Source organism: Rhodamnia argentea, chromosome 2 (assembly GCF_020921035.1).
Source record: "Rhodamnia argentea isolate NSW1041297 chromosome 2, ASM2092103v1, whole genome shotgun sequence".
NCBI classification, from domain to species: domain Eukaryota; kingdom Viridiplantae; phylum Streptophyta; class Magnoliopsida; order Myrtales; family Myrtaceae; genus Rhodamnia; species Rhodamnia argentea.
The window spans coordinates 29,968,349-29,993,932 of NC_063151.1; the positions used below are offsets into that span (position 1 = coordinate 29,968,349).

The 25,584-nt window shown below is 41.3% G+C and overlaps 3 protein-coding genes across 5 annotated transcripts in view; all 3 read left to right on the forward strand.

Moving 5' to 3' along the window:
- Positions 1-5,726, forward strand: part of LOC115740130 (3-hydroxy-3-methylglutaryl-coenzyme A reductase 1) — a 20,654-nt gene extending 14,928 nt beyond the window's left edge. The window contains exons 2-5 of one of the 2 annotated variants that reach the window (XM_048273640.1): positions 1,762-2,780; positions 3,267-3,448; positions 4,382-4,728; positions 5,031-5,726. In XM_048273640.1, coding sequence (XP_048129597.1) covers positions 1,822-2,780; positions 3,267-3,448; positions 4,382-4,728; positions 5,031-5,270 — 1,728 coding nt within the window. In that variant the 5' untranslated portion in view covers positions 1,762-1,821 and the 3' untranslated portion in view covers positions 5,271-5,726. Of the gene's footprint in view, positions 1-1,719; positions 2,781-3,266; positions 3,449-4,381; positions 4,729-5,030 lie in introns of those variants that run through there. The other variant, XM_048273639.1, reaches the window with a different exon arrangement.
- On the forward strand, positions 784-12,879 carry LOC115740142. 2 transcript variants are annotated; one of them, XM_048273645.1, is made up of 5 exons: positions 784-817; positions 8,611-8,820; positions 8,933-9,004; positions 9,113-9,186; positions 12,701-12,879. In XM_048273645.1, the coding sequence occupies exons 2-4, from the start codon at positions 8,656-8,658 to the stop codon at positions 9,164-9,166; spliced, it is 291 nt and encodes a 96-aa protein (XP_048129602.1). In that variant the 5' UTR covers positions 784-817; positions 8,611-8,655; the 3' UTR covers positions 9,167-9,186; positions 12,701-12,879. The 2 variants fall into 2 exon arrangements, with proteins under 2 accessions (XP_048129602.1, XP_030529428.1); XM_030673568.2 differs by lacking the exons at positions 784-817; positions 12,701-12,879 and adding an exon at positions 10,459-11,392 and having other exon boundaries at positions 8,630-8,820.
- Positions 12,880-22,315: 9,436 nt separating this feature from the next.
- Positions 22,316-23,900, forward strand: LOC115740122 (AT-hook motif nuclear-localized protein 25). Its single transcript, XM_030673515.2, has one exon. It carries the CDS (start codon positions 22,938-22,940, stop codon positions 23,793-23,795), a length of 858 nt encoding a protein of 285 aa, XP_030529375.1. The 5' UTR covers positions 22,316-22,937; the 3' UTR covers positions 23,796-23,900.
- The last annotated feature ends 1,684 nt before the right edge of the window (positions 23,901-25,584 follow it).

Sequence of the window (25,584 nt, forward strand, 5' to 3'; positions counted from 1 at the left end):
TTTAAATAATTTTTATTGTGTTATTTATTTTAAATTTTAAATTTATTTTTAGGAATATGTTCACTATAAGTTTTAAAAATTGTCACAAAAATGCAATTGAATCTTAAAATTTACAAAAAAATGTAATCGAGTCGTAAAACTTGCCAAATTTTTGCAATCAAAACTTTCCGTTAATTCCATCCAAATTGGCTAATGAAAAACATTGACATGGCTTTTTAAATTATTCACTCTTTTAAGTGGTGACGTGGGTAAAACGACGTCGGTTTAGTCCGAATCTGATTTTTAATATAATTTTTATTTAAATTAATTGAAAAATAAGCTAAACTGAAAAAAGAATGAAAAAGAAGACAACAAAACCGGCGGCTGGAGCTTGCTGCCCCACCGTCGCCGGAAAAGGCCGGCGATGGTGGGGAAGTGGTTGATGGGGATCGCCGATCCTTGGCCGAGGGCCGGCGACCATCAACATAACCAAAGAGCACAATCGCGAGAATCTTGTAAGAATGCGTCGATGCTCTCGCTTTGTGATTTCACGCGGGGGGCAACCGAATGGCGAATATCTCCAATCGCCCAATCCATGAAGAATGCGTCGAATTTGAAACTGTACGAGCTAGAAGCAAAGAGAAAATCCAATTGCTATTAATTCAGCAATAATTTGGCCACGAAAAAAGAAAATGCGATCTAATCGACCGGCGAGAAACGTGGGGACCCGTTGAGGAGCTTACCTGCGGTGATGTCATGTCGGAGCCTTCAAATTTTCCACGAGGTAGATGCTGGAGTAGAGAGTCGCAAGAGAATTGAGAGAGAGAGAGAGAGAGAGCTCGCTATCCATTGGTGAGCGCCGGTGACACCGTCGATCACTTTTCCATCGACGCCGGCCCTTTTTTACGGTAGTGGGGCAGCGGCAACGAGAGCTTTGAAGCCCTTGCAGCTTGGTTCTGTTGTCTTCTTCTTCGTTCTTTTTTTTTTTTTTTATACTTATTTTTTAAGTTAATTTACATTAAAATTATATTAAAAATCAGATTTAGATAAAAAACGGAGTCGTTTTAGCCACGTAAGAGAGAAACTATTTTAAAAAACCACCTCATCATTTTTCGTTAGCTAATTTGGATGGTGTTGATGGAATGACTCGATTACATAAATTTGACGGGTTTGAGGACCCGATTGCACCAATTTGATGAGTTTTAGGGCTTGAATGCACTTTTTGCAAGTTTTAGGACTCAATTGCACTTTCGTGACAAATTTTATGACTTCTATTGAACATATTTTTTTTTTAGTTTTAGGACTGAATTGCATCAATTTGACAAGTTTTAAGGATTGATTATACTTTTTACAAGTTTCATAATTCAATTGCACTTTCATGATAAATTTTATTGCTTCTACAAAACATATCTTTTTCAGTTTTAAGACTCGATTGCATCAATTTGATAATTTTTCGAGCTCGATTATACTTTTTATAAGTTGTAGTACTCAAATTTATTTTCGTGATAAATTTTAGGACTTTTGCTAAATACATCTTTTTCGTGACAAGTTTTAGAAAATATACTATATGAGAAATATCGGAATCATATCTCTGAAAATGCAAGTAATTCCCCTTTGCTAATTGACTGATGCACGAGAAGTATAGATTATCACGTTTTTCGATTTTTTTTATCGAGTTTTTTTTAATGTTTTCATGCCCGCGCGGACTCGTGTATAAATTTCACCTCCCAAAAAGCCTAAACGTTCCGCGACTCCCTCTTTCCTTCGTTCACTCTTCTGCAGCTCAGTAGTGAAGTCCACGTCCATTTCCAGCTCAACTTTCTTCCGCTGTCGGATTCCCGAATGGACGTCCGCCGGCGGCCACCTAAACCACCACTCCCCTCCGCCTCGCGCGGCGGGCCAAGCGACCTCCGCGACGAGAGAAGAAGCTCCACTTCATCTTCCCCTCCCCTCGAGCCGCCGAAAGCATCGGACGCTCTTCCGCTCCCTCTGTACCTGACCAACGCGGTGTTCTTCACTCTCTTCTTCTCCGTCGCCTACTACCTCCTTCACCGGTGGCGCGACAAGATCCGCGACTCGGTCCCCCTCCACGTCGTCACCCTCCCGGAGATCGCCTCCATCGTCTCCCTCATCGCCTCCTTCATCTACCTCCTCGGCTTCTTCGGCATAGGCTTCGTCCAGTCCTTCATATCGCGCGCCTCTCATGATGCGTGGGAGGACCTCGACGACGATGTCAACCGCGGCTTCGGCTGTACGGACATTGTGGCTCCGCTTCCGCAACCGGTTGATCCGGAGCCGGCAATTTCGGCTTTGTCCTCTGCCGAAGATGAAGAGATCGTCAAATCCGTCGTGGACGGTACAATTCCTTCGTATTCGCTAGACTCTAAGCTCGGGAACTGCAGAAGAGCAGTTTTCATTCGGCGCGAGGCTTTGCAGACAACGACTGGGAGGTCGCTTGCCGATTTGCCCTTTGAAGGATTTGATTACGAGTCGATTTTGGGGCAGTGCTGTGAAATGCCGGTCGGATACGTGCAGATTCCGGTCGGAGTTGCAGGACCATTGTTGCTTGATGGACTCGAGTATTATGTGCCCATGGCTACCACCGAAGGTTGCTTGGTGGCGAGTACGAACAGAGGCTGTAAGGCGATTTATGCGTCTGGGGGAGCGAGGAGCGTGCTGTTAAGGGACGGCATGACGAGAGCGCCAGTCGTGAGGTTCGGTGATGTGAAGAGAGCCTCGGAGTTGAAGTTCTTCTTGGAGGATCCGATCAATTTTGATACCTTGGCACTTGTGTTTAACAGGTCAGCTCTTCTGATTTGCTTACTTTTTTGGTGGGCTTTCATGCTTCAGAAATTGAGTTCTATGTATAGTGGCTTTAGTTGTCTGCTATTTTGTCTAGTCATTCTTTTATCGATCCGTCCCTGATTTGCTGAGGTTGACCGTCATTACTAACCGAGTATGGTTTTTTTCAATTATGATAGGGATGAGAAACTGTACTCGCTACCCGAGATTTTGTATTCATAACTATTTAATTTGGAGAGGGAGATCTGAGAATCATCAAACTAGTATATGACTTTCCGTTTGTCGAATTTGGAATGCAATCCGGACATTCTGTTGATGTAACCCACGATTCTATGGTGCTTTGTAGAGGCTTGCCTTTCTATCAAATTCCACGTGCTTAACTGGGTCATATTAAGTAAAATCATCAGAAAGACTGCTATGTAAGGACTTCCTTTCATGATTCTGTACGTTCATTTTTTTTTTCTTTTTTTCTTTTTTTGTGGCAGATCAAGTAGGTTTGGGAGGCTTCAGTGTATAAAGTGCTCTATTGCTGGGAAGAATCTGTATATGAGGTTCACTTGCAGCACTGGAGATGCAATGGGGATGAACATGGTCTCCAAAGGGGTTCAGAATGTCCTGGAGTTCCTCCAAAATGATTTCCCAGATATGGATGTGATCGGCATCTCTGGTAAGCTTCTTTTGCTCCATAGTTTCTTTGGCTTTTTCTTGGACCCCTACTCCCCCATGTTTGGATTGGGGATAATTTTCTGGTAATTTGTAATTCTCAATTTTTTTCTGGTTTTTTCATTATTTTAATACTCTTCTTGAAATACCAAACTAGGCCTAGAAAGTTAGATATTTTTGTGTATGCATTTTCTTCTATTTGCTGGGTAGTTTCTACATTGTTGTTACTTCCATTCAGTGAGCTGGTGCGGAGCATCATTCTATTTCCATTAGTAAGCCCCATGTGCACATGGTTGACAGTTGACAAATGGGATTTACTTGTCTCTACATGTTAAATACATGTCCCATATTTCATGATTATCTCCTCAATCATGAACAGATACGATTCCATCTTCATCTCTTGATTTCATGATGAGTTAGGCTTAATATGGTCCGTTTTATTTAATTTATCACTTCTTGTAATCTTTCCTGTTGCTGGCAGTGCATGCAGGCTTTCCTTCCTGCTCATAATATTTATGATATTTCAGTCCATCTTCCTTTGGCTGTCTCTGAGTAGATCATGCTTTTGGGTGAAGTTAAATCAGTGACGGCATTTTAAATTCAAGCGTGTTGTTACTGTGTCAAGGTCTCAATCACGTACATTACACTTCTTGATGAAATAATTGAATGTTACTAGCATCATTAAGGAAAATGACATGAAGGGATATTTTTCAATTTACAATGTGACTTTGTCCGTTCTCTTTGTTTTTCTTCAAGCAGCTATATGCTTGTGAAAGGAAAGAAAAGTCTTTATTGGAGCTTTCATTTTTGCAACTTCTCTCGGCTCGCCTTACGTCCGTCCAATTTGAAAGTGTGCTATTGTTTTTAACTCGACAATTTGTTGCCAATGTCAGCACCTTTGTGGGTCTTTCTTGCCTTTAACAGTCAATCGTGGCAGGAAACTTCTGTTCTGACAAGAAACCGGCTGCTGTGAACTGGATTGAAGGCCGGGGAAAATCAGTAGTTTGTGAAGCTCTACTAAAGGACAATGTGGTGAAGCAGGTGCTGAAAACCAATGTAGCTGCCCTTGTCGAACTCAACATTCTCAAGAATCTCACTGGATCCGCAGTTGCTGGTGCTCTTGGTGGTTTTAATGCCCATGCGAGCAACATAGTCTCTGCAATATTTATAGCAACTGGACAGGATCCAGCTCAGAATGTCGAGAGCTCTCATTGCATCACCATGATGGAAGCTGTTAACGAGGGAAGGGATCTTCACATATCTGTCACCATGCCTTCCATAGAGGTAGTTGAGCGTTCTTTTTCCAGCATCGAGAGCTTGTATCGTTAATCCTTTCCCTTCTTATATTCGGGAACTTGAAATGCATCCGCTTGTTTTCAGCAGTCACATGGGGAACTTGTCTGTTTTCGAAATTTTCACTTTGCTCTCTGCAATATGATTATTCCCTTTTTTGTACTTTGCCATGCACTTAGGAGAATGGTCATAAAGTTGTGCAGCATTTAAATATATGGGAATCTAACATAACTGCCGGGGCGACATTATAGTCCTTCCTTATACTTGATAACCACAGATGCTCGTCCTTATAGGTTGGCACTGTTGGAGGTGGAACTCAGCTTGCATCTCAGTCTGCTTGCCTGAACATGCTTGGCGTCAAAGGTGCAAGCAAAGAGTTCCCTGGAGCTAATGCAAGGCTCCTGGCAACCATTGTAGCCGGTTCAGTTCTTGCAGGGGAGCTTTCTCTGCTGTCTGCCATCGCAGCTGGGCAGCTTGTCAAGAGCCACATGAAGTACAACAGATCGAGCAGGGATGTCACCAAAGTCTGTTGATATAGACAAAAGATCTTTAGTAGCCTCTAATCACAATGAGGAATTAGATGGCAGAAAGTCACAGAGCTGCACCCATGTGAGATGATTCCTGGTCACACATAGGGCTCGACATGGCGGGTTCCATTACACCAGCTTCTCTCCTGCCCTGCTGTGTCCTTGCGTTGTTACTGCATCTTCTTGTGACCTTGTACTCTGTGACCACCAAGGTTCGTTTGATCGCGTTCCCCGATTGCCATTTGTCAAGGTCGTTTTAGTCAGTTTGTCTGGGTTTGTGTTGTATATGAACTGGGGACCAAAGGCATCCACTGGACCATGAATCTGTTGATTGTTTGTAACATGGGACCAGATCGCGTAACATTGGTCCTAGCAGCTTTATAATTGTCAGCTCGTTATCGTCTTCTAGTTATTGAGATATCCTGGCCTGGTGATATTATGGACGATTTTTTTCTTATTTAATTTTTCTTTTGTTCTCTTCTTTAGTACTCCATCTTTGCAGGAATAGAGATAAGGGACCAGGTCATCATTACATATTCAAAACGCCGATGAACCTGTGATTGTTTCTGACTGGGTACTAGGATAGCATTTCTCTGTGGGCAAATTTTCCATTTGGTCCTTTTTTATCTGTCCGAATGCTTCTAATTATAAAGCACCAAATGTGGAAGTGACCATGGGTTCGATATACCTGTATATCTACAATTTTTTGAAGAGTTGCTATATATCTACATTTGACGAGATCGATTTTAGTGCAATTCTCGCCTAAGTTCAATCCGTGCAGGAACTTATTTTTAGGGAGCCAAAAAAAAATGGAATATTGTACTAGAATGTGGCATCACGAACATAATGTACGGATCGCCATGCTAACTCGTTCTTTTTCTCACTAGGATTAGACATGGCCACGGGCCGGTTTGGGTCCGAAATCGGCCCGTTGACCGGGACCAGCGATTCCGAATTGGAACCAGCCCGGCCTCTCGGGGGTTGGTTCCGGTTTTTAAAAATTAGGAACCGGCCCAAAAAAAAAGGGGAAAGATCACGAGCAGTTGCAATTATAACTCCCCTCCCCCCCACTTTTTTTTCTTTCTAAATTTCCTATAAATACCATTCATCCCCTTTTATTTTTTCTCACAATTTCTCTCAAAATTTCTCAATTCTTTCAATTCTTTCAAATCCTCTCAATCCGCTTAATCCCGGCTTGACAATGAGGTAAGTTGGGGTTATCAAAGGTAAAAGAACTACTTGAGCTTTGATTCCTCTATCCCCAAGAAGACATGTAGGCGCTTAATGATAATTCATTAAGTTCAAGCCCATTCCCTCTCCCTTTTTTCCCCTCAAATTTGATTACAATGTACAATTTAATTATAATTTATAATTGATAATTTATTTTTTTATTTCATAATTTATTATCTAAAATTAAATTTAAAATTTGGAACCAAAATCGGGCCTTAAACCGGCTCGGAACCGGTGGTTCCAAAGCTGAACCGGAACCGGAGCCGGAACCGCCCCTTCAAGGGCCGGTTCAGATTCCATCATGGCCACGAACCCGAACCGGCAATTCACTACCCGTGGCCATGTCTAACTAGGATCATGTTTTATAAATATGAATTCTCTTTCACAATAAAATTATCAAAAAAGTTCTAAACTTGTTTCATTTTTATCAATTTAATCTTAAATCTTTCAATTATGCCAATTAAATCATAAACCTTTTCATGTTTTGTTAATTGATTCCATTTAGCTAATTTTGATCGAAAATTGGGGACGTGCTAGTTCACTTAGTAGCATCTCCCGTATTTGCAACGATTGAAAATGGATTTCAGCCAATATGAATAACAAAAACTCGGCATTCTCGGGTTCAGCAATTGAACAAGTCCGGCATATAGATGGCTTAACCGAGAGACCCTATTTACTCACGAATATAAGGGCTAGTGCTTGTTGAGCTACCTAAGATGGCTGAAATAAGCAACTATGGCTACGAGTGGGTGCGCTAACTATTGGGGTAAGGTTTATAATCCATATTGATAGGAAGACACATGAGTCCTACTCTACAGCAAGCGAGCGAAGGTCCAGGAGAGCGGCCTCGATAGGGGTCTTAAGGGAACTGCACCCTTTGGACATCAAAGAGCTTTTATAATTTGAATCGAGAATTTTTCATTAGTAATTTAGGCTTGCGTCAATGAATAACTACTGTTATATATACTCTTTTTCGTTTGTAATTGAGTGATATAATGAGACGTGATAATTATAATGGTCTATTGGACGTAGGCCTAATTTAAGGGTGAATCGGGATAAATCTTGTGTCTCAATTTTCTTTTCTTGCTTTTACTCTTTACTTCATTCTTGGTATGTGCATCGAATCCTAACACTAATGAGCGAGAAAAGACACTTTGCTTATTATCTAAGGGGCATGACATTTCTAAATAACATTTTGGTAATATTTAATTTTTCTATATTTTTTAGATTTTTTTTATTATCTAATTTTTTTTATTTTTAAGTTTTTTTTTCTCTCGGTCCTCACCTAGAGCCGACAAGGGCTGACGCCCCCCCAAAAAAAAAAAAAAAAACAGAGAGGTATGGTAAAGGGGGAAAAAGAAAATTAAAGTAAAAAATAAAATATTTAACATTTAAAAAATGCCCGTATCGGCGTCGATCGTGTCACGTCGGACGTTCGGCATCTATGTCAGTGATTTACGATTAAAATTAATCGGATAGACTTAATTAATAAAGTATCAAAAAGTTTAGAGTTTAAACATTTAGAGTTCAATTGATAAAAGTACAATAAATAAATAAATAATTGATAATTTTTTCATCCTCTCGTCTCATTGAACTTGATCTAATCAAACAATTAAAATAAAGCGATCTTTCGTTGTTTTCTCGTCGAAGCTCACAAAAGTTTCGGAATATTTCGGAACAAAGCGGTCTATCTTACTTGTCTGTCTTGAACATTGTTAGTACAGTAGTCGTGAGGAAAACGAGGTTTTTTGCAAGAGCACCTCAAAAGGGAGCTTTCCTTTTGCCCTCCTGCCTTAATACGTGCACACATGGCGTCCTCGTACGCAAGAACTGCGAAATTTTCGGTTCGATTGCATTCACCGACTCCCTCTGCCTCTGGTCGCCGAACGGACAAGCGAAAGAGCAAAACTCAGTCCGTACTTTCCATGTCGGGTCGGCGTCGCGAGCTGGGTAGTTCTGCTCGGTGAAATTCTTCAATCCCTCCTTCCCTCTTCACTTTCGAATCGCAAACCCCCCGTCTCTTTGCTTCGGTTTCGAATTCTAACTTGGAAGCCCATCCCCAACCTACTTCAATTTCCCTCCTTTCCATAACTGGCCAAATAAATTCCGGAACCCTAGAGAGAGAGAGAGAGAGAGAGGTAGGGGGCGAGGTCAGTCACCAATGGCGAGCAGCTGGAGGAGAACGGTGGGGAACGTCCGGTCGTTCGTCAGCAATGCGACAGGCGGCCTCCGAGGCGGCGCCAATCTGGCTTCCTGGGTCGTTGCTGGGACCCTAGCCTATTTCCTCTGGGTCAAGCCATCTCGCGACCTCAAGCGCGAGCAAGAGGTTAGTCTAAGTTTTTTTCCCTCATTTCTGTCGAAGCTGTTCCTTGATCTTTTGGTTTAGTCGAATGTTGGAGAGGATTGGGTTTCTAGTGGTGTTGTTATTGCGGTTGCAGGAGAGGGCGGCTATTGCGGCTTCAGACCCTTACAAGTTCGTCGAACGGACCCGGCCTATAGGTGATCCCCAGGTTAGTCCTAGGTCATAAATCAGTTCTAGTTAGCTTGTTATGTTGTCCTTTGCTAATGCGGATCTGTTTGTGTCGTCTACTGACGCTGAATATTGGGTCGGTCCGCAGCAAAATGGTTTGATATACGGCAACAAGAACAGAACTGAAAAACCCAAGGAATAGCTGGATATACAGTGTATGTAGTAAGTCCAAGCTCTCTTGTGTGGTTGAGGTTAAATAGCTTTGATTGAAGTTTTGATATTTGTCTGTTCTTCTCTTGATTGAGTATGCCTTGATATTGTTGGGACTTGCTGTTTGAAAGTGTGATGACTTCTGCATGAACCTGTTGAGGTTACTGTCTTCTGAATCAAGTGGATAATGAGTGCTTGTAACTTACATACTTGAGAACCAAAGCCCCTGTTGTGCTTAGTTTGGCCAAAAAATGGTGTGGTGGTGGCAGATTTGTCTTAATTCCTTTTGTTATTTTCCATTTACAAGGCTACTGCACAATTATGGCTGTCTGTTGTGCAAGTTTGTTGTTGGGAGGTGCCACTATGTGCATTGTGATGACGTCATGAGATTATTCATGAGTAAAATCAACCATGCAAGCTTGGTGGTTGTTAATAACTTGCCATGTTGATACGCAGCAGACATCGTGAACCTAATTTATGGTTCTCCAAATCCATGATTTAGTACTCAACTATCCAAACAAATTGGTTTCAATAACATTTATTGTGTTATGGCTCTGGTATGGGATCTTTACTTTCAGACTCTAAAGTTTTCCTGCGTCCATAAATCTAGTAGTAATGATGACCTCACATGAATATTTCGTAAGGAAAATCATCACTTGTTTAACCATGCAAGCTAGGTTATTGATAATAACTTGCCGTTGTATGCTCGGCAGATATCGTTGAACCTAATTTATGGTGCTTCTAATCCGTGACTCGGTACTCATTTATCGAAACAAATATGTTTTAAAAACATTTATTGTGTTATAGTTCCAGTATGGGATATTAAATTTCAGACTCTAAAGGTTCCTTGCGTTGGAAAATCAATGGGTGTGCATTAAGTGTTATGCTAGATAGGTGTTGGAAGGAGGAAATCTCGCAAAGGATCTTTGGGATGTCTTCTGGATGATAGGTCATTTAGGTGAAAACTAGAGAGAGTTTGATTTCACTAGAAACAGATTATCTTCGGAGAGTTTTTCATTTGAATACGAAAAATCAGATGGGTTCACTATCATGAAAATAGAAGACTGATTTTCCTTTATCAAAGTACATTCTATCTCTGATGTCAAATTTTGGTGGAACGTATATCAAGTTTCTGAATTATTAGCTGGTTATTCTATCTTTCTAACAAGGAGGTTTGTGCAGCAGTAGCATTAGTTGTTTGGCATGAGCAAAGCTGACCTTGTTTCTTTCATAAAAATCCTCTATTTGCAAATGTCAGCTTTACTTTGCTTTTGATGAATCTAGGGATGTGCAAATATGTTTGTGGGCATTATGATGACATACAAAGCAATTTGCATCCATTGATTTGTGTTGAATGAATGGTTTTATGCGGACTCTAGTATTGTTGCTTAATGTAGGACATCTCATTTGAGAGGTACTGTCTAAATTGTTGCAGTGCTTTAACAAGTGGTGGGTGGGTTTGCATGGCATTAAGGTCCTTCCTTTTATATGCTCGACATATTAGAGAACTGGAAAAAAGCATGCCGCATGATTTAAACGATTGCAGTGAATATTTCTGAACAAGTTCTTGGATAACAAGCAACCTAAGGGTTCCTCCGCAATGTTCGTTCACGGAGGGTAATAAATAACCAAATATAACACTTGGGCTTTACCATCACTATCATTTTGAAATTTATCTAAATCAGCAGAACACAGCTAAATCAGATATGTTGTGTGTAAATAAAATAAGCATAAATTGAAGTACGTAGATTTCTTAGAATCCTAAGGTGAAAGGATGATAAGGAGCACTTGCGGAAATCCGTATTGGTTCTTTCAGTAGAAGGGTTTACATGGCATTTTTTGTTGTTTTGACTGTCATTTCTTTTTCGTCATGGCAAGGCCTGGTTTTCTCACTGGAATTCTAATAATTTTTCACATATCTTCAAAAACCATGTGTTAGAAAAGAAAGGAGTGTAGTGCAAGAAATCTGTTCATTCTTGGTGATGAGATCTTTTTACGATATACTGAAGTTGACCAGCCAATGGAGTTAATGCACAGTCCAGTTTTGGCATTTATCTTGTAGTCATAGATGTTCGGAATCTAAGACATTTTACAGATGCCATCTGATATTGTAACCCTATATTAGAGTGGTAGGGTGGTGGGTGAGAAATTTATCGGGGGTTATTCTGCGTGAGACTGGCCTGTGTCATTTATAGGTAGTTAATAGCCTCTGTTATTGGGAAGAAACCCTAGTTTTGGCTGTTATAGTTCTGTTTTCAGCTTTCGCCTGTTGTCATTTACATGCTGTTAATTGTCTCTTTTTGTTATCAATCATCATGTCCTTTGTTACTATCCACCCCTTGGGTTCCTGCAGTAGATTACCGTGGAAAGGAGTGGTTTCTTATTCATTGGTGCTTTCACTGAATTTACCTGGAGGGGCCTCAGCTTTTACGCCAATTTACTTCTAATATTGATCTCTCTTTGCATTAATATAAACTGTGATTTTGTGTGTTCATAACATTTTATGTTATTAAAAACTCAGGTTCTGGCATACAGGGATGAAGGTCTTGTTGTTAATGTTGTCACCGTTGACCCTTAACAGTTGACAACTGGCTTGCTGCTATAAGAAATGTATATTTGGGCAATTTTTAAGATTGTTATTAGTTACCTATGCTTATGTTCCAACACTCCCTTAAACTATAAAAATTTCAAAACCAAAAATTTCAAAAATTGGTGTTAGAGAGACTCTTGACCTGTTTTTATCATCATTGCTAGTGCTGTTCGGTTGCTATGAGTACGTCTGTGAATCCATTGTTAGAATGTCATGTATGAAGAACAAGATAGAAATGGTTTAATTCTTTTGTGGTGATATCGAATTCTGATTATCTTAAGAAGAGATGTTTTAGCCTCCATTTGCTTATAACTTCTTCCACCTTCAGCCACCTCCATTTGCTTGGAACTCATAGGTAGCTTGTCTCTCTTGCAACTTTATTGTGAACTTGGCGCCTCATATCTAAAAATAAATTAGCTCTCCCACAAACGGTGTTGAGCTATTGTGGCTTGGCACATTTACCCCTTGCTTGATGATGAAAATGCCTTAACCTAGAGCATGTCATCTTTACTAATGAGTAATCACTCGGATAGCTAAATGTTTTGTAGTTCGTGGCTCTGAGCGGCAGATATTTGTCTGTTAGGATAACCCTCATCGAGATAATGTCACGATATCGGTCTATTCCTTTCCTAGATTGTCTTGATGATTTGTGTCCTGGTTCATCATGCGATGTTGTAGTGTTTAGATTAGATCACTTTTATGTCATCGATGTGTGGACTGGACTGGTCTGGTATATTAAGGGGATCCCTACACTTTCGAATTACTAAGAGTTGGGAAACCTGGTTTTCCTCCATACTGCCATGGATGAGTTCTAGCTGATTGGTGATTTGTTATCAGTTGGTGTGAAGTTTTCGTTTTGGTGGCTTGATCTCTCTTTTCCAATCCGATGTCTCGTAAACGCTCTTTGACGTGAGTTTCTCTTTTGTTCTTCCACAGGGCCGATGCTCTCTTTGCCTTGGTGTCTCCACTGGAAGATCCGCATCAGCACCCAGATTACCAGAATATGATGAATAAAGATAAATAAACTTGCATTATACCATCAATAATGTACATGATGACTTCGGAAGAATTTTGCGGGGTTATATTATACATAGTGTTTACCATATTTTCTTAGAGTATCTATGTTTATGTGTGTATATATATATTATTATTGTTTTGCCTTTTCGGCTATACCTTTCTCGAATTTCACTCAACGCACCAACTTGAGCCGACGTCATCGTAGCTTGTCGAAGCTTTTGGATCTGATTGGACGTCCGGGTGTGCGGGCTCCACCGAACGGCGCGATGACATGTTCACATGGGCGGATGGGGCCCGGACCACCTTGGGCCTGAATCCACGGGATTCGATGCTCCCCCTCCACGTTGTCGCCCTTTAATTGGCCTCAACCGTCCCCAGCCACTTACTTGTCCAAGTTGGACGGCTTGGCCCACGTGAACGCCCCCTCTCCTTCCCCGCCACGTGTCGCCCCTGTCCTCCCAGTGGCATCTTCCTTCATATAGGAACAACCAAGACGAGTGCGCAAAACAATCCGGATCCCAAGTTCCCAACCGGTTCTGCTTTTCCAATTTGAGACACAGTAGAAAGATCCCAAGTTCCATTTGGGGAAGGGAAGAACGAGCGCTTTGGTCTCGATACATCAAGACTTATGGACATCGACTGCTCTCGATAGTCCAATTTTTCTCTTGGCCTCCGTTAACATCTTAGACGACCTTAGATATCATCTTTGTACGAAACCCCTTTGACATAGGCGTAGCAACTCATTGGACACCATTTGCTTGTGCGAATAAAAAAAGACACAGGTCGACGCTAAGGACTTGTGGACAGCAACTTCCCGTTCGCGATTGTCAGCTTGCGTGATCGGCGAATGTAGAGAGAACAATTTCAGACTCGTCCGGGTGAATTTTTGGTCCACAACTTTTAAATAATGCTAATCACGAGATTAGGTAAAGGTCAACCCAAAAACTTAGAAAAAGAAGAAGAAAGAGAGAGCTAAACCCGTTTTATCCGAAGTGAATGGATGGCGTTTGTCAAGGTGATGGCGACTGATAGAGATTTGTGGAAGAAATATGACAAGTTAATTGGGGTCGGTGTAGACCATGTGGCCATTGGTTGTGGGCCCCTCTCAACTTGATCATGTGCTTTACTTAATCGATAATTAGGGGCGCGCTAATGGTGTTTAGTGACATTTCGCAAGCTTACATTATTTGCTCCGTGGTCCCCCCCGGTCGAGAGCACCGGCTTTTTCTTTATGGGGACGATGTCCCACTGAAATTCCCGCGACATGATATCACTATAAAAATCCCATCGGCAGATTTTATTCAAGGGTCTAAAGCCAGCATCGGATGGTTTCGATGGCGCGGAATCTCTTTTACTATGCTCCCCCGTACCAAGGGCAGATTAAAATAAACCCATTGCTTAAGCGCCATCACCACCTCTATTCTCAGACATACCCCATTAAAATAGATTCGCACATGTTTAAGTACCTTACCTTATAATAAACGAACCAAACTTTACCATTTGCGTGGAGAGTTTCGAATGAAACCCCAACGATTGTAACTTCTAATTATCACTGTGTTTTTAAACGCTATTAGCGTCCCGAATCTCGCGATTTCAACTTAAACTCCACATCCTAATTTTCATCGGACCGCTACATAACGATATCGGCTTTGCATGCATGCGCACGCATTAGCAACTCGCGTCGAGTTAGTTGCGCGTCTCGATACATCAAATATCGCCCTATGGTCTCCCCGTTAATCCTTAATCATCCGCTCATCACCATATCCGTTCAAGTTGAAGGGCGTGATTGAATTAAGAACTAGATGTTAGATGCTAAGAAACTTGATTGGCTGTAAACCTCAGAAGAACAACGGAGGTTCGGATATAACTAACTTTCGAATATAATCATTTGTATATACCATGACAAAGTGCACAAACTATATCATTGCGTCGATCTCGCTTGAACTACTCTCTTATCCAGTGGAATTTAATAGAATAACCTATTCACGGTTCTTTCTCCTAAATTAATACATATCCTTGAGGTGGTCCATTTTTCTGCCTAAAGTAATGACTCCTAAGGATATGGATTTATGACTCTATCTATTCGCGGATTTCATTAAATATCAAAGGCTCAGCTTGTTCGGCGAAGAACGAATCATCCGAAAAATATTTCTCTAAAAATAATCGCTAGAGATAATCAGTCGATGAAAAATGCTTCATTATCGACAACATCTTATGTCCATACATTTTCATAAAAAATGAAAATATTTCTCGTTCATTCATTTCTTAGTAAATCGGTCTCTTGACTCTTTAGCTGTCCAAATTCGTTACAGTAGTTAAAGGGAGGTTCGTATGCAAATTAAAAGGGGGGGATTTGAGAATGGGGGGACCCATCCCATTCCTCACAAAACCACTCCAAACATGTGCTTCAAATCTTTACTGTGGAGTGCCGCGAAGAATGGACGCGCACGATGCGTTTTTTGGGAGAATCGAAGTGTTCGGGGGTCGCTGTCGTGGAGGCGAAGGGACACACGACCACCGAGCGGCGGGGGCCCCACGGAGGTGGACTAAAACGTGCGATTTGACGTGCCACCTGGCACGCACTGCGCCACGTCAGACCCAATGTCGAACCTACCCCAAACCCAACTTGGGGTTGGGATTGGATGCTGACATTGCATGTCATTGATGAAACTATTTGGTGCCCCCTGATCTATGAATGAAGATTAAAAATCTTGAAAGCCCGGGACTTGGAATACAACATTATCGCCCGTAGATGCTTGATGATAGTATAATCAACCTTCCAAGAAAGTTTTCTGGCTTTCTTTTTAAAAGACGAATTAAGTTTTTAAATCTCTTTAATGTTGTGTGAAAAGATAGTCAAAGTGTGAGTAATTATTATATTTTATGCATGTCGACTCATGAATTTCATCGATACGTCGAGGACGCGCGCCGAGTAAATGTTCAATGATGTACCGCATCCTGGCGTGCATGAGCGTGGCTCTCCTTAAAGATGCTTTTGCCGTAAGGTCGTGCATTTTGCTACGGACGTCTCCGGCCGATAACGCTCGCCGAGGTCAATACCTTAATGCTTGGTTTAAGGTATTTAGGGACGATAATTAGGGACAAGATGGTGGCTTCGAGGCTTGATCAATCACACCGTTTGGATCTCGTTTAGGCACAGTCACGTTGGAGAAGAGTACTCGTCCCTTGTCAAACCATGCACTCGATCAATGGCGAGTTGAAACCATTTCCAAGGCCTATCACCAGACGACCCAAACAAAGGTACATAGACTTATTTATATATGGAATTATTCGGAAGAAGATTTTGGTTTTTTTTTCTTTTCTTCTTTTTCTCCCTTTTGTGAGCCTTCTGACGTCGCGTCCATTTGTGCGGCTGTGTGAAGACGCCACGGCCAGAAAAGTCGTGCACGTTAAGATGGATTGATAACCCTAGTCCCTAGCCAGCTAATTACTAAGTAAGTGCTTTGCAACTTGGTATTTGCGTGGTCGAGTTGTGATGTGATTGGGATAGTCCCTTTCCAATTGTCAAAATTAGCTTGGTAGGACGAAAACAGAACTACACTTCTCAAACAATTTTTTGGTAGGACGGAACGGAACAGAACAGAACTGTATGTCTTCAACATTTTACGACGACAATCTTCATGGAAAAATGGTTCCAAGATGGAAAAAAAGCTGCTGCTTATCCAACTTATTAAACCCTAGACACGCATGATTAACAAGTCACCAACCTTCATCCAAAATCGTCACTCGCAAGGAAGTTTAACAGACGGTACCCCCAGAAAAGTAGAGTTCAAAACATGGGAGACATCTTCCTGCCGCTCGATCAAATCAAACCCGACCCTTGGAAAGATAGAAAGGGCACTTCATGCAGTAATGGTGCAGCCGCAATGCTGAAGTCTGCGTGTGCGTGTGCGTCACCGATGGTGGGCTGCGAACGAATTGGTTGAACAGACACGAAATGCCGTTCAAGGCAAAAATCTAATCGGTCACTCGCTGTCGACCACATAAGCAACTTGACTCTGACAAATGTGTGTTGTTTCAGAATTGACCGAAAGGAGCTTTCCAAAGATGGGAGTCTCTCTTGGATTCTCCCCGATTTTGGTGGGCGGTGCGTCACCGCGGAATCGTTCCGTGCATGAACGTCCCGCTCTCGCTTGCCTCCATAATTCTGCGGACGGGGTTCTCGCAAACTGTTCTTGCGGGTCCTTTTAGCGACAAACAAAAACTAGGGTTTCTTTCTCCTTTCTCTTTGTCTGAATTCGTCATTTACCCGTAAGTGATTCAGATTATTAACTAAAGCAATTCCTAGTAAATTCACCTGTAAAACGATACATAAAAAGGTTGTCGGAAAATAATAAAGAGAATTCAACTTGGCTGTTAAAAGGGATTATTTCTTGAAAAGATTTACCAACTTTCCATTCCTATATTATTATATTTTTCGAGATACTCATTAAGTTTTTCTTTGGTTGATCAATAGGGACATAAATTCTTGTGCTTATAGTTAATACTACTTTTATTATTAGGCCCTTGATTATTTTATTTCTATTTTTTTTTTCCACCCTTCGTTTCTATTGGTTGCTGCATTTGCGGTGTATTGCTTGATTATTTGACGACAGGGGATTTTTTTTTTTTTTTTTGTGGGGGATCGAAGGGCGCCGGGATTTAAGCCAGAGTGGCGGAGGGGGAGATAGAGAGATAAGGCTGACCAAGTTCCGATGCCAACCTCCCGACATCTTCCACGTGGTCTGACACGTCCTTCCCCCCTCCGACCTTTTGACCGCACGTGCCCATCCCCGGACATGCACGTGCGCATGCTAGACAGTGTCAGCTCCAAGGTTAAGTCTCCAGCGAAATCGGGCCTTTACACCATCACCAATGGAAAAAAAAAATGAAGGAAAAAAAAAACATCATTAAACGCGCGGAAACTCATCTCATCCGCCTATCACATCGTCGTAGGATATAATGATGTTTTCCCATACATGCATTCGATGAAGCAAAAGCTTGATGGTGCTCCTAATTTATAATTCCCCGCGAGGTGTACTGATGTACGTGTGCTGTCATGGAAAAATCGATTCATGATTTTGAATTTTGTGATGAAAGGAATAAAGAAAGAATCATCGACATAGCGTAGAACCATTGAAACATTGTGTCCGAACGAAGTGCGAGGTCGAACATTCGAATCCTCTTCTCCAGAGAATAATTGTCCAAAAAATCATAAATCTATTATACTTTTTGCAAGTTCAATCCCAAACCGTTTAATTTTGTAAGTTGAATCTAAACATTTTCATGTTTTGTCAATTGAGTACATATGGTCAATTTTGGCGAGAAATCATTGATATGAACGCTAATCGGCCGTCCTACTTGGCACGGCCGACGTGGATAAGTTTTCATATTTTAATATACCCTCGCCGGCCACCATGCGAGGGTCATGGGGTGTTGGTCACGGCTGTGATGCCCTCGTTGGCACGGGCAAGGGCTACGACCCTCACTAGCCACATCAGAAAAAAAAAAAAACAAAGAAAAAAAATTAAAAACTAATTGAAAAAAAATTAAAATATTGATGAAATTGTCCATGCTTGCATCGGCTATGCACGTAGGATGACCAGCGTCCACGTTAGCGATTTTCAGCCAAAATTGACTAGATGCACTCAATTGGTGAAACGTGAAAAATTTTAAAAATTAATTGACAAAATTAAAAGATTTAGGACTGAATTTACAAAAGTACAATAGGTTTAAGATTTTCTGCAACAATTTTTCTATGGAGAAGAGGATTCGAATGTACAACCTCGCGTTTCGTTTGGATACGAAAGTGTAATAAATTTAGGATTTTTTTTGACAATTTCTCCCGTAGTAAAGAAAACCCCTTAACTCGACGTGTTGCACATGCTTTCATTCAAACGAGAAAGATAAGACTTGTACGGAAATTGGATCCGCTTTAGGCTCCGTTTGTTTCACGGAAAATATTTTTCCGGAAAACATTTTCCGCAATTTCCGGTGTTTGGGGGGCGGAAAATGAGCGGTCAATGGAAAATATTTTCCGGTCAACAAAAAAAACCTTCTAAAACTAAGGAAAATGATTTCCTCATTTAGAGAAGAGGAAAACATTTTCCACACTTTTCATTCCTCCTCTCTTTCAACTATTTTTTTCTTTTTAATTATTTTTTTGCTTTCTTTTCATTTTTCATTTATTTTTTCAAAATTCAAAAATTTCATTTTTTATTTTTCAAATAAAATCTATTTTTTTATTTACTTTATTTATTTATTTTTTTTGTCTTTTTTTTTTTAGTATTCCTTCTTCTCTCTCGGCGGGTTGCCGGCCACGGCCTCGGCTAGTGGCTCCAACCTCAAGCAAGGAAAGCTATAGCGAGGAACAAAGTTGTGATGTCCGTCCCGAACTTCTCGTGCTCCACGCAGAGCTCGGCCGCGGACTCGCGGTGCGGGATGACGTCGGCCTTCCGGTCTTGAGGCTCACCGTCTCAACGTAGTTGATGTCGACGAGTGGGTCGACAAGGCATTCAAAGGTCGATTTCGAGTCGCCGCCAAGGGTAGCCTCCGGGAGGCGGTGCGAGACCTCCGCAGCGTAGTCGACGGGGACCACCTTCATTTGTTTCCACAAAAATTAGAGGTGCATCTCTCTCCCTCTGTTCTCACACTTTTACTAACTGCCAAGCGAAGCTCCATTCTCTCTATTTTCACAAGTTTGCCCGATGGTGAACATTCGCCGAGAAAACGATTCATAGCGATCACCCATGAGCTCCCTTACTAAGCGGTGACGACAACCGGGAGACTCTTCCCGCAGATTCTGATCACGGGAGACTTTTGAGGCCGTGAAAATTCATTGAAGACTTCACGGCCACAATAGAGAGCACGGTTGCGAGTCCCCCGCCTTGCAAGGTGGCAATTTCCGTGGGTGCAATAAGTTGATATACGGAATTGATTTTGATTTGAGATTGCCGAAGCATCCCCTGAACTCACCATGAACCGTGAGGCTCCTTCGCTTGAGACACCGCCATTCGCACCATCGCCGACCCTATCCGCAAGTAGGATTGAATTGATTTGATATTGTTTCAAATTCTGAAAGGTAACCTTGAACCAATTCACTTTAATTTCCTTTATTTTTTAATTTCAAAATATAAAAAAAAATCATAAAAAGAAAATCCAAAAAATTGCACCTTTGAACTTCAAGTCAGAATTCATCGAAATTGCCAAATTAAACTTTTTTCATGAAATTGCTATCAGAAGGGCATTAATTAAAAAATTAATATAATCAAGTTTCCGAACTTAAAATAAGACGAATTTTCCTTACCAAACGGTGGAAAGTATTTTCTGGAACTTTTTCAAGTTTTTGCCAAACATCGGAAAAAGAAGTCATTTTCCTGGAAAATGACTTCTTGGAAAATATTTTCCGGAAATGTCATATTTTCCGTGAAACAAACGGAGCATTAGTATCATTTGTTGAAATTCCACCAAAATACCTAAAATCGTATTAGATGTATATTGTCGATATTTATCAACCGTTGTGTCCCTAGCGATATGATATATTGGATAGAGCTATAGGCGAAGGATGATGGTAAAGTTTTATGAAAAATCGTGTGCTGTTGATAAGGACGTAAATATTTTGTTAGATCGTTTGTACTTGTGTCCCATACGTGCAAATATGTCGGTGAACAAGAAATGTTAGAAAATGTGCTCATAAATTGTTTTGACAGGGGAAAAATTGTCGAAAAAATCTTAAATACGGCGACCGATTTAGTCCTAAACTTTTCAATTGTGCCTATTTAGTTCTGAACATTTTGACGATTTGCCAATTTAGTTCCAATTTTATTTAAAGATTTGTCAATTTAGTCATTTTAGCTAATTTTGATAAGAAATTGCTGACGTGACGGTCTAGTTAGCTCCGGGCTTGCTACATAGAACGGCCGACAGCCATGGCTAGGGGAGGTTGTTGGTCTCAATCGAGCGTTGCCCTTGCCCGATCCAGCAAGAGCGGGCCTCATCTAAGGTGACGGGAGGGAAAAGGAAAAAATGAAAAAAAAAATAATAAATCAAAAAAGTAAGTAAATACAAAATTGTCCACATCAATGCTGGCCATGTCACGTAGGAAGGCCCATGCCGACTATATCGCAATGTTAGCTATTTCCGATCAAAATTAGTCGAAATGACTAAATTGACAAATCGTTAAATTGTTTAGGATTAAATTGGTAAATCATTAAAATGCTCATGACTAAATTTGCACAATTAAAAGGTTAGGATTAAAATCACAAATTGTTAAAAGGTTTAAAATTAGATAGGCACAACAGAAAAGTTTAGGATTGAATCGGTTGCCTTATAATAGGATTAAGACTTTTTGAAAAAATTTCCAATTTTGAGGATGCTTAATCTATAGGAAGGGTCAATTAAGAGTGAATTTCACGTACGAGAAATGTTGCTTAAACTATCTAATCCATGAAATCTGGCTGGAGATACCTTCTAATCTCTATTGCGAAGAAGATAGAAATTGAGTCGCCGAAATACGACTTGAGTGCTCTCATGAACTTTGAAACTGGCTGTGATTCTAAAGTAAAACACCCGATCTTATAATTAACCTACGTCCCTTTTTTGGGCAGTTCGTTCGTATTCAAAAATCTATCCCGAAAAATGGAATTGAATTCCGTTGTCATTATGTCCAATGTAGCCTGTCGAGTTTGTCTTTGCATATCTGATTAATTGCACTTTCTGGGTGATTTGAAAGCACTAATTCCATAACTGGGTAAACTAGCAATTGATCACAACAGTTCAAACATTTGTGGGACAAATAACATTATTAAAATACATATATTTTTATCAAGTAATTAAACTTCTACCATTTTTATGAAATGGATTACGTGTCACGTGTGCAATAAAAGAACATTTCATGAGCATGGACGAATTGAATACTAAATGCTCTTTAGAAAATATTTTTGTTTTATTTACTTATTTTTTTTTACCAAAGTAACATTTCATTCATAACCGCAAAAAAATAGAGTGAAACATCGCAGTCAAAGTGATACGACTTCAAAACAAAATAACATTGAGATAATAAGATGAATCATTGGAACAAAGATAGGGTCACATGCACCCAAAAAGCAAATCTATGACTTCTTTAAACTAAAATTGGAGGCCGATTGTCGAATTCGTCTTTGGTAATGAGCACATATCAATATCTTCATTCGTAACTATGGCTTTGCCTTTTGGCGGTGCGCGCCTAGATTCGGCGTTCCTTACACCATCGCCATACAAAATAAAAAGATTGAACAAGTACCGATATGATAATGAGGGTAAAAACCTCCATGAAACTCCTCCGATCATATTTGAAACTGGACTTGTACACTAATGAAATTCAAGGGAGGCAGGACTCCGAAAAACATACACTAAAAAAGCTCCTTGAAGTGGGAAAGAAACTTTCGGATCTAAACTAGATTGGAACAAAATAATCTGATGTATTTTCTCATTTCCCAACATGTTTAAGCGTGTGGATCCTAAAAAACAAATCATTTATACTCTTCTTCCTTTGTCTTTTCGCTCTCTCTCTCTTCTCTAGTCTCCCTTCTCCTTTCCTTCCTCTCTCTCTCTCTCTCTCTCTCTCTCTTCAGAGCAACACTTCGGAGAAAATTCACGGACAGACTTCCTCTCTTCGGCTTCTTCCTTCATCTTCAAGTCTCTCTTATTCTTGCCTTTTGTTTTCTGGGTCGCTCCATATAAGCTCTGATCGGCTTCTTTCTTGTTAGTTCTCTCAAGATCTTGCTGAAAAATAAGAATCCATCGTTCAAGAAAAGAGTAACCCTTTGAAGATCTCTCTCAAGCCTTGCTAGGTTTTCATTGGGCTCATCATTCCTTGGTCTGACAGAAAACAAGTTATGTATAAGTATCGGTAGGATCGAACTCTTGTTGCGGCAATCTTTCTCTGCTGTTCATTGGGTGATTTGAAGGTGAATGCAGCCTTTTTGCCGATCGATTCTCTCTCTGAAGTACATATAATTCAAGCTCAGGCAAGTTCACACACGCATGTAAAACCAGCAAGTAATTTGATACCGGTAAGCCAACCTTCGAAAACCATGTGTTTTTCGACGTGGATTTGAAGGGGGGGAAAAGTTGATTTCTTTTTGTCTAGCGGAATTCAAGAAGAGTGGATGTGGGTATGATGGCAGGTTTTGAGCCAAACCCAAACTCTCGCTACTTCCACCAACTCTTGAGACCTGAACTGCACCTTCAGAGACCTTCCTCGATCCCTCCACAACACTCTGATCCCAAAGACTCGCCCCAAAAGGACCCCAAGTCCGCCGACAGCGAGGGCGGCACCAATAGCGGCTCCGGCGGCCCCACGCGCCGCCCTAGGGGTCGCCCTCCTGGCTCCAAGAACAAACCGAAACCTCCGATCATCGTCACTCGCGACAGTCCGAACGCCCTCCGGTCGCATGTCCTTGAAGTTTCTTCAGGTTCGGACATCGTCGAGAGTGTGACCAACTACGCCCGCCAGAGGGGAAGAGGCATCTGCGTGCTCAGCGGCGGGGGGACTGTGGCAAACGTCACGCTCCGGCAGCCGGCGGCCCCCACCGGGAGCGTGGTGACACTGCACGGGAGGTTCGAGATACTATCCCTCACGGGAACGGTGCTACCGCCCCCTGCGCCGCCCGGAGCGGGAGGGTTGTCGATATTCTTGTCGGGCGGCCAGGGCCAGGTAGTGGGAGGGAGCGTGGTGGGGAGGCTGGTGGCGTCCGGCCCAGTGGTTTTGATGGCTGCATCCTTTGCTAACGCTGTTTTTGAGAGGTTGCCAATCGAAGAAGATGACGGGCCCGTCCAAGTCCAACAGACGGCGTCTCAGTCGTCTGGTGTCACCGGAGGTGGACAGACAGGCGATGGGAGCGGAGCAGGCGGCGGTGGCATTGGAGGCGGAGCCGGTGGCGGTGCTTCAATGTTTAATGTGGGAAACTTCCCATTTTCAGGTGATCAGTTGTTTGGTGGATGGGGAGGAAATGCTGCTAGGCCTCCATTTTAGCCTGGATTATCAAGGCAGACCTCGATAAGGTTGTTGGCAGCTGGTGTTATAACTATTATTAGTGTGACATGGAGTAAACTATGAATGACATCAGGTCTTCTCTCTCTCTCTCTCTCTCTCTCTCTCTCAATGGCTCCATGAAGGAGAATTTAGGTGGAGATTTGAGTGGGGGAAAAAAACAAGAATTCATATCTTGGAGAAGGCCTTGCAGTTATAAGATGATGGAAATGAAGAGAAAACCCCACTGCTGAGATTTTGGAGAGATTAATCTTCACTCTTTGGGGTAATTTCGTTCATCTGCAGACTAATTAACCCATCTGTAAGCCTTTCCTCTTCATGCTTTGGTTACACTTTTTTCGGCTTCTGATGATCCTTTTCCAAGGGGGTTTGAAATGATCTTTCTAGTCTTGTGAATGTAAAAACAAAAAAAGTGATTTATAAGCTATGCACATTTTCTAGGGTCAATTATAGCGTTCCTATCACTTTTGTGTAGTACTTGGTTTTCCTGGCAAGCTGGATGAGCTCGCTCTATATGATATGGAGCTTTTCTTCTTCGTTACCTTTCTGTTGAATTTTACGATTTTTGAAAGTAATTTATCCAGAGGATAGAAACAAACTACAAGTCGCTTTCGTAGGGCTTCAATATTATAATCTCATTTTTTGATTTGGTGGCTCTGGTTAATTAGTTGATTAATTAAACGAAGCTGCAGAACCAGAAGATGAGTTTGTTTTCTCATCTGATATAAGAGAAAGCCTAGTTCTGATTGTTAGAGAAAATCATGGGAACTTCAATTGCCATTGAAACCGAACCTCCTGATGACCTGTTGGTCGACCGGCTTACCAACGCTGCGTAATATGAAGGTTAATTTGTATGAATTCTGAGAAGAAAGTTCACTTTGCCAGCCACAAATGAAGAGGAAGGGTTTCAGGAAGCACTGAAACTCACTATATTAAGCGCAATCTTAGAAAAACTTGATCAGACATGATTTTTGATAATTAAGGTGGTACTGCAATCTTAACGAATGATCAAATGGACAAAACTGAGACGTGATCCAACGCTAAAGAGGCTTATTATATCACTTAGTAAAACTACTGTTAAACTGCCTTTTTGGAGCTATTGTTACAAGCAAATGGCCAAAGATGGAAGTCCTTTTCCAAAACCTAACTAATCTTTTGCATTTCGACGGTCTGGATGATTACTCAGATCCCCTGATAGGAAAACTGAAGAGCACTCTTACCTTTTGGCCATTGCATCTTGAGTTGGGGAACCGAAGGAATCGCTCTGAGAGACGTGGTTGAATTTACTGCATTGAGAATTGAAAAGGGTGGTGGGAAGAAAAGACTTAAAAATATGTGACTTCTTGGGAATTGCATGGAGAACTTTGGTTGGTCAGTCCATCTTAACTTTGGCTTGTTCTAGAAATGCATGGTCTCGTCTCGTACGGTGAGATATACTCCTCTATATTGAGGAAAAGTAGAGGTCTTGGTCTTGACTGTTTCGTGGCCTTTTGTGTTTTTCTTTTGTCTTTGCTTTCATCTTGCTCTTGGCTTGAAAGTTCGTCATTTTGAAATTGCAATCCTTTTGCTCTTTGCCCTTTGACTACTACGAGATGAATAAGATTTTCTCGGAGAGATTGGTTCCCAGGGATTTTACCTTGGTACATAATTTATACGGCATGTCGGGGGTCATTAGTTCCAAGATATTTGTCCGCTTGTTTGTGTTGGGATGCAATTACTCCCCATCGATAGGGAAGCACGTGGCTTTTATAATTTAAGTTCTTATTTAGTA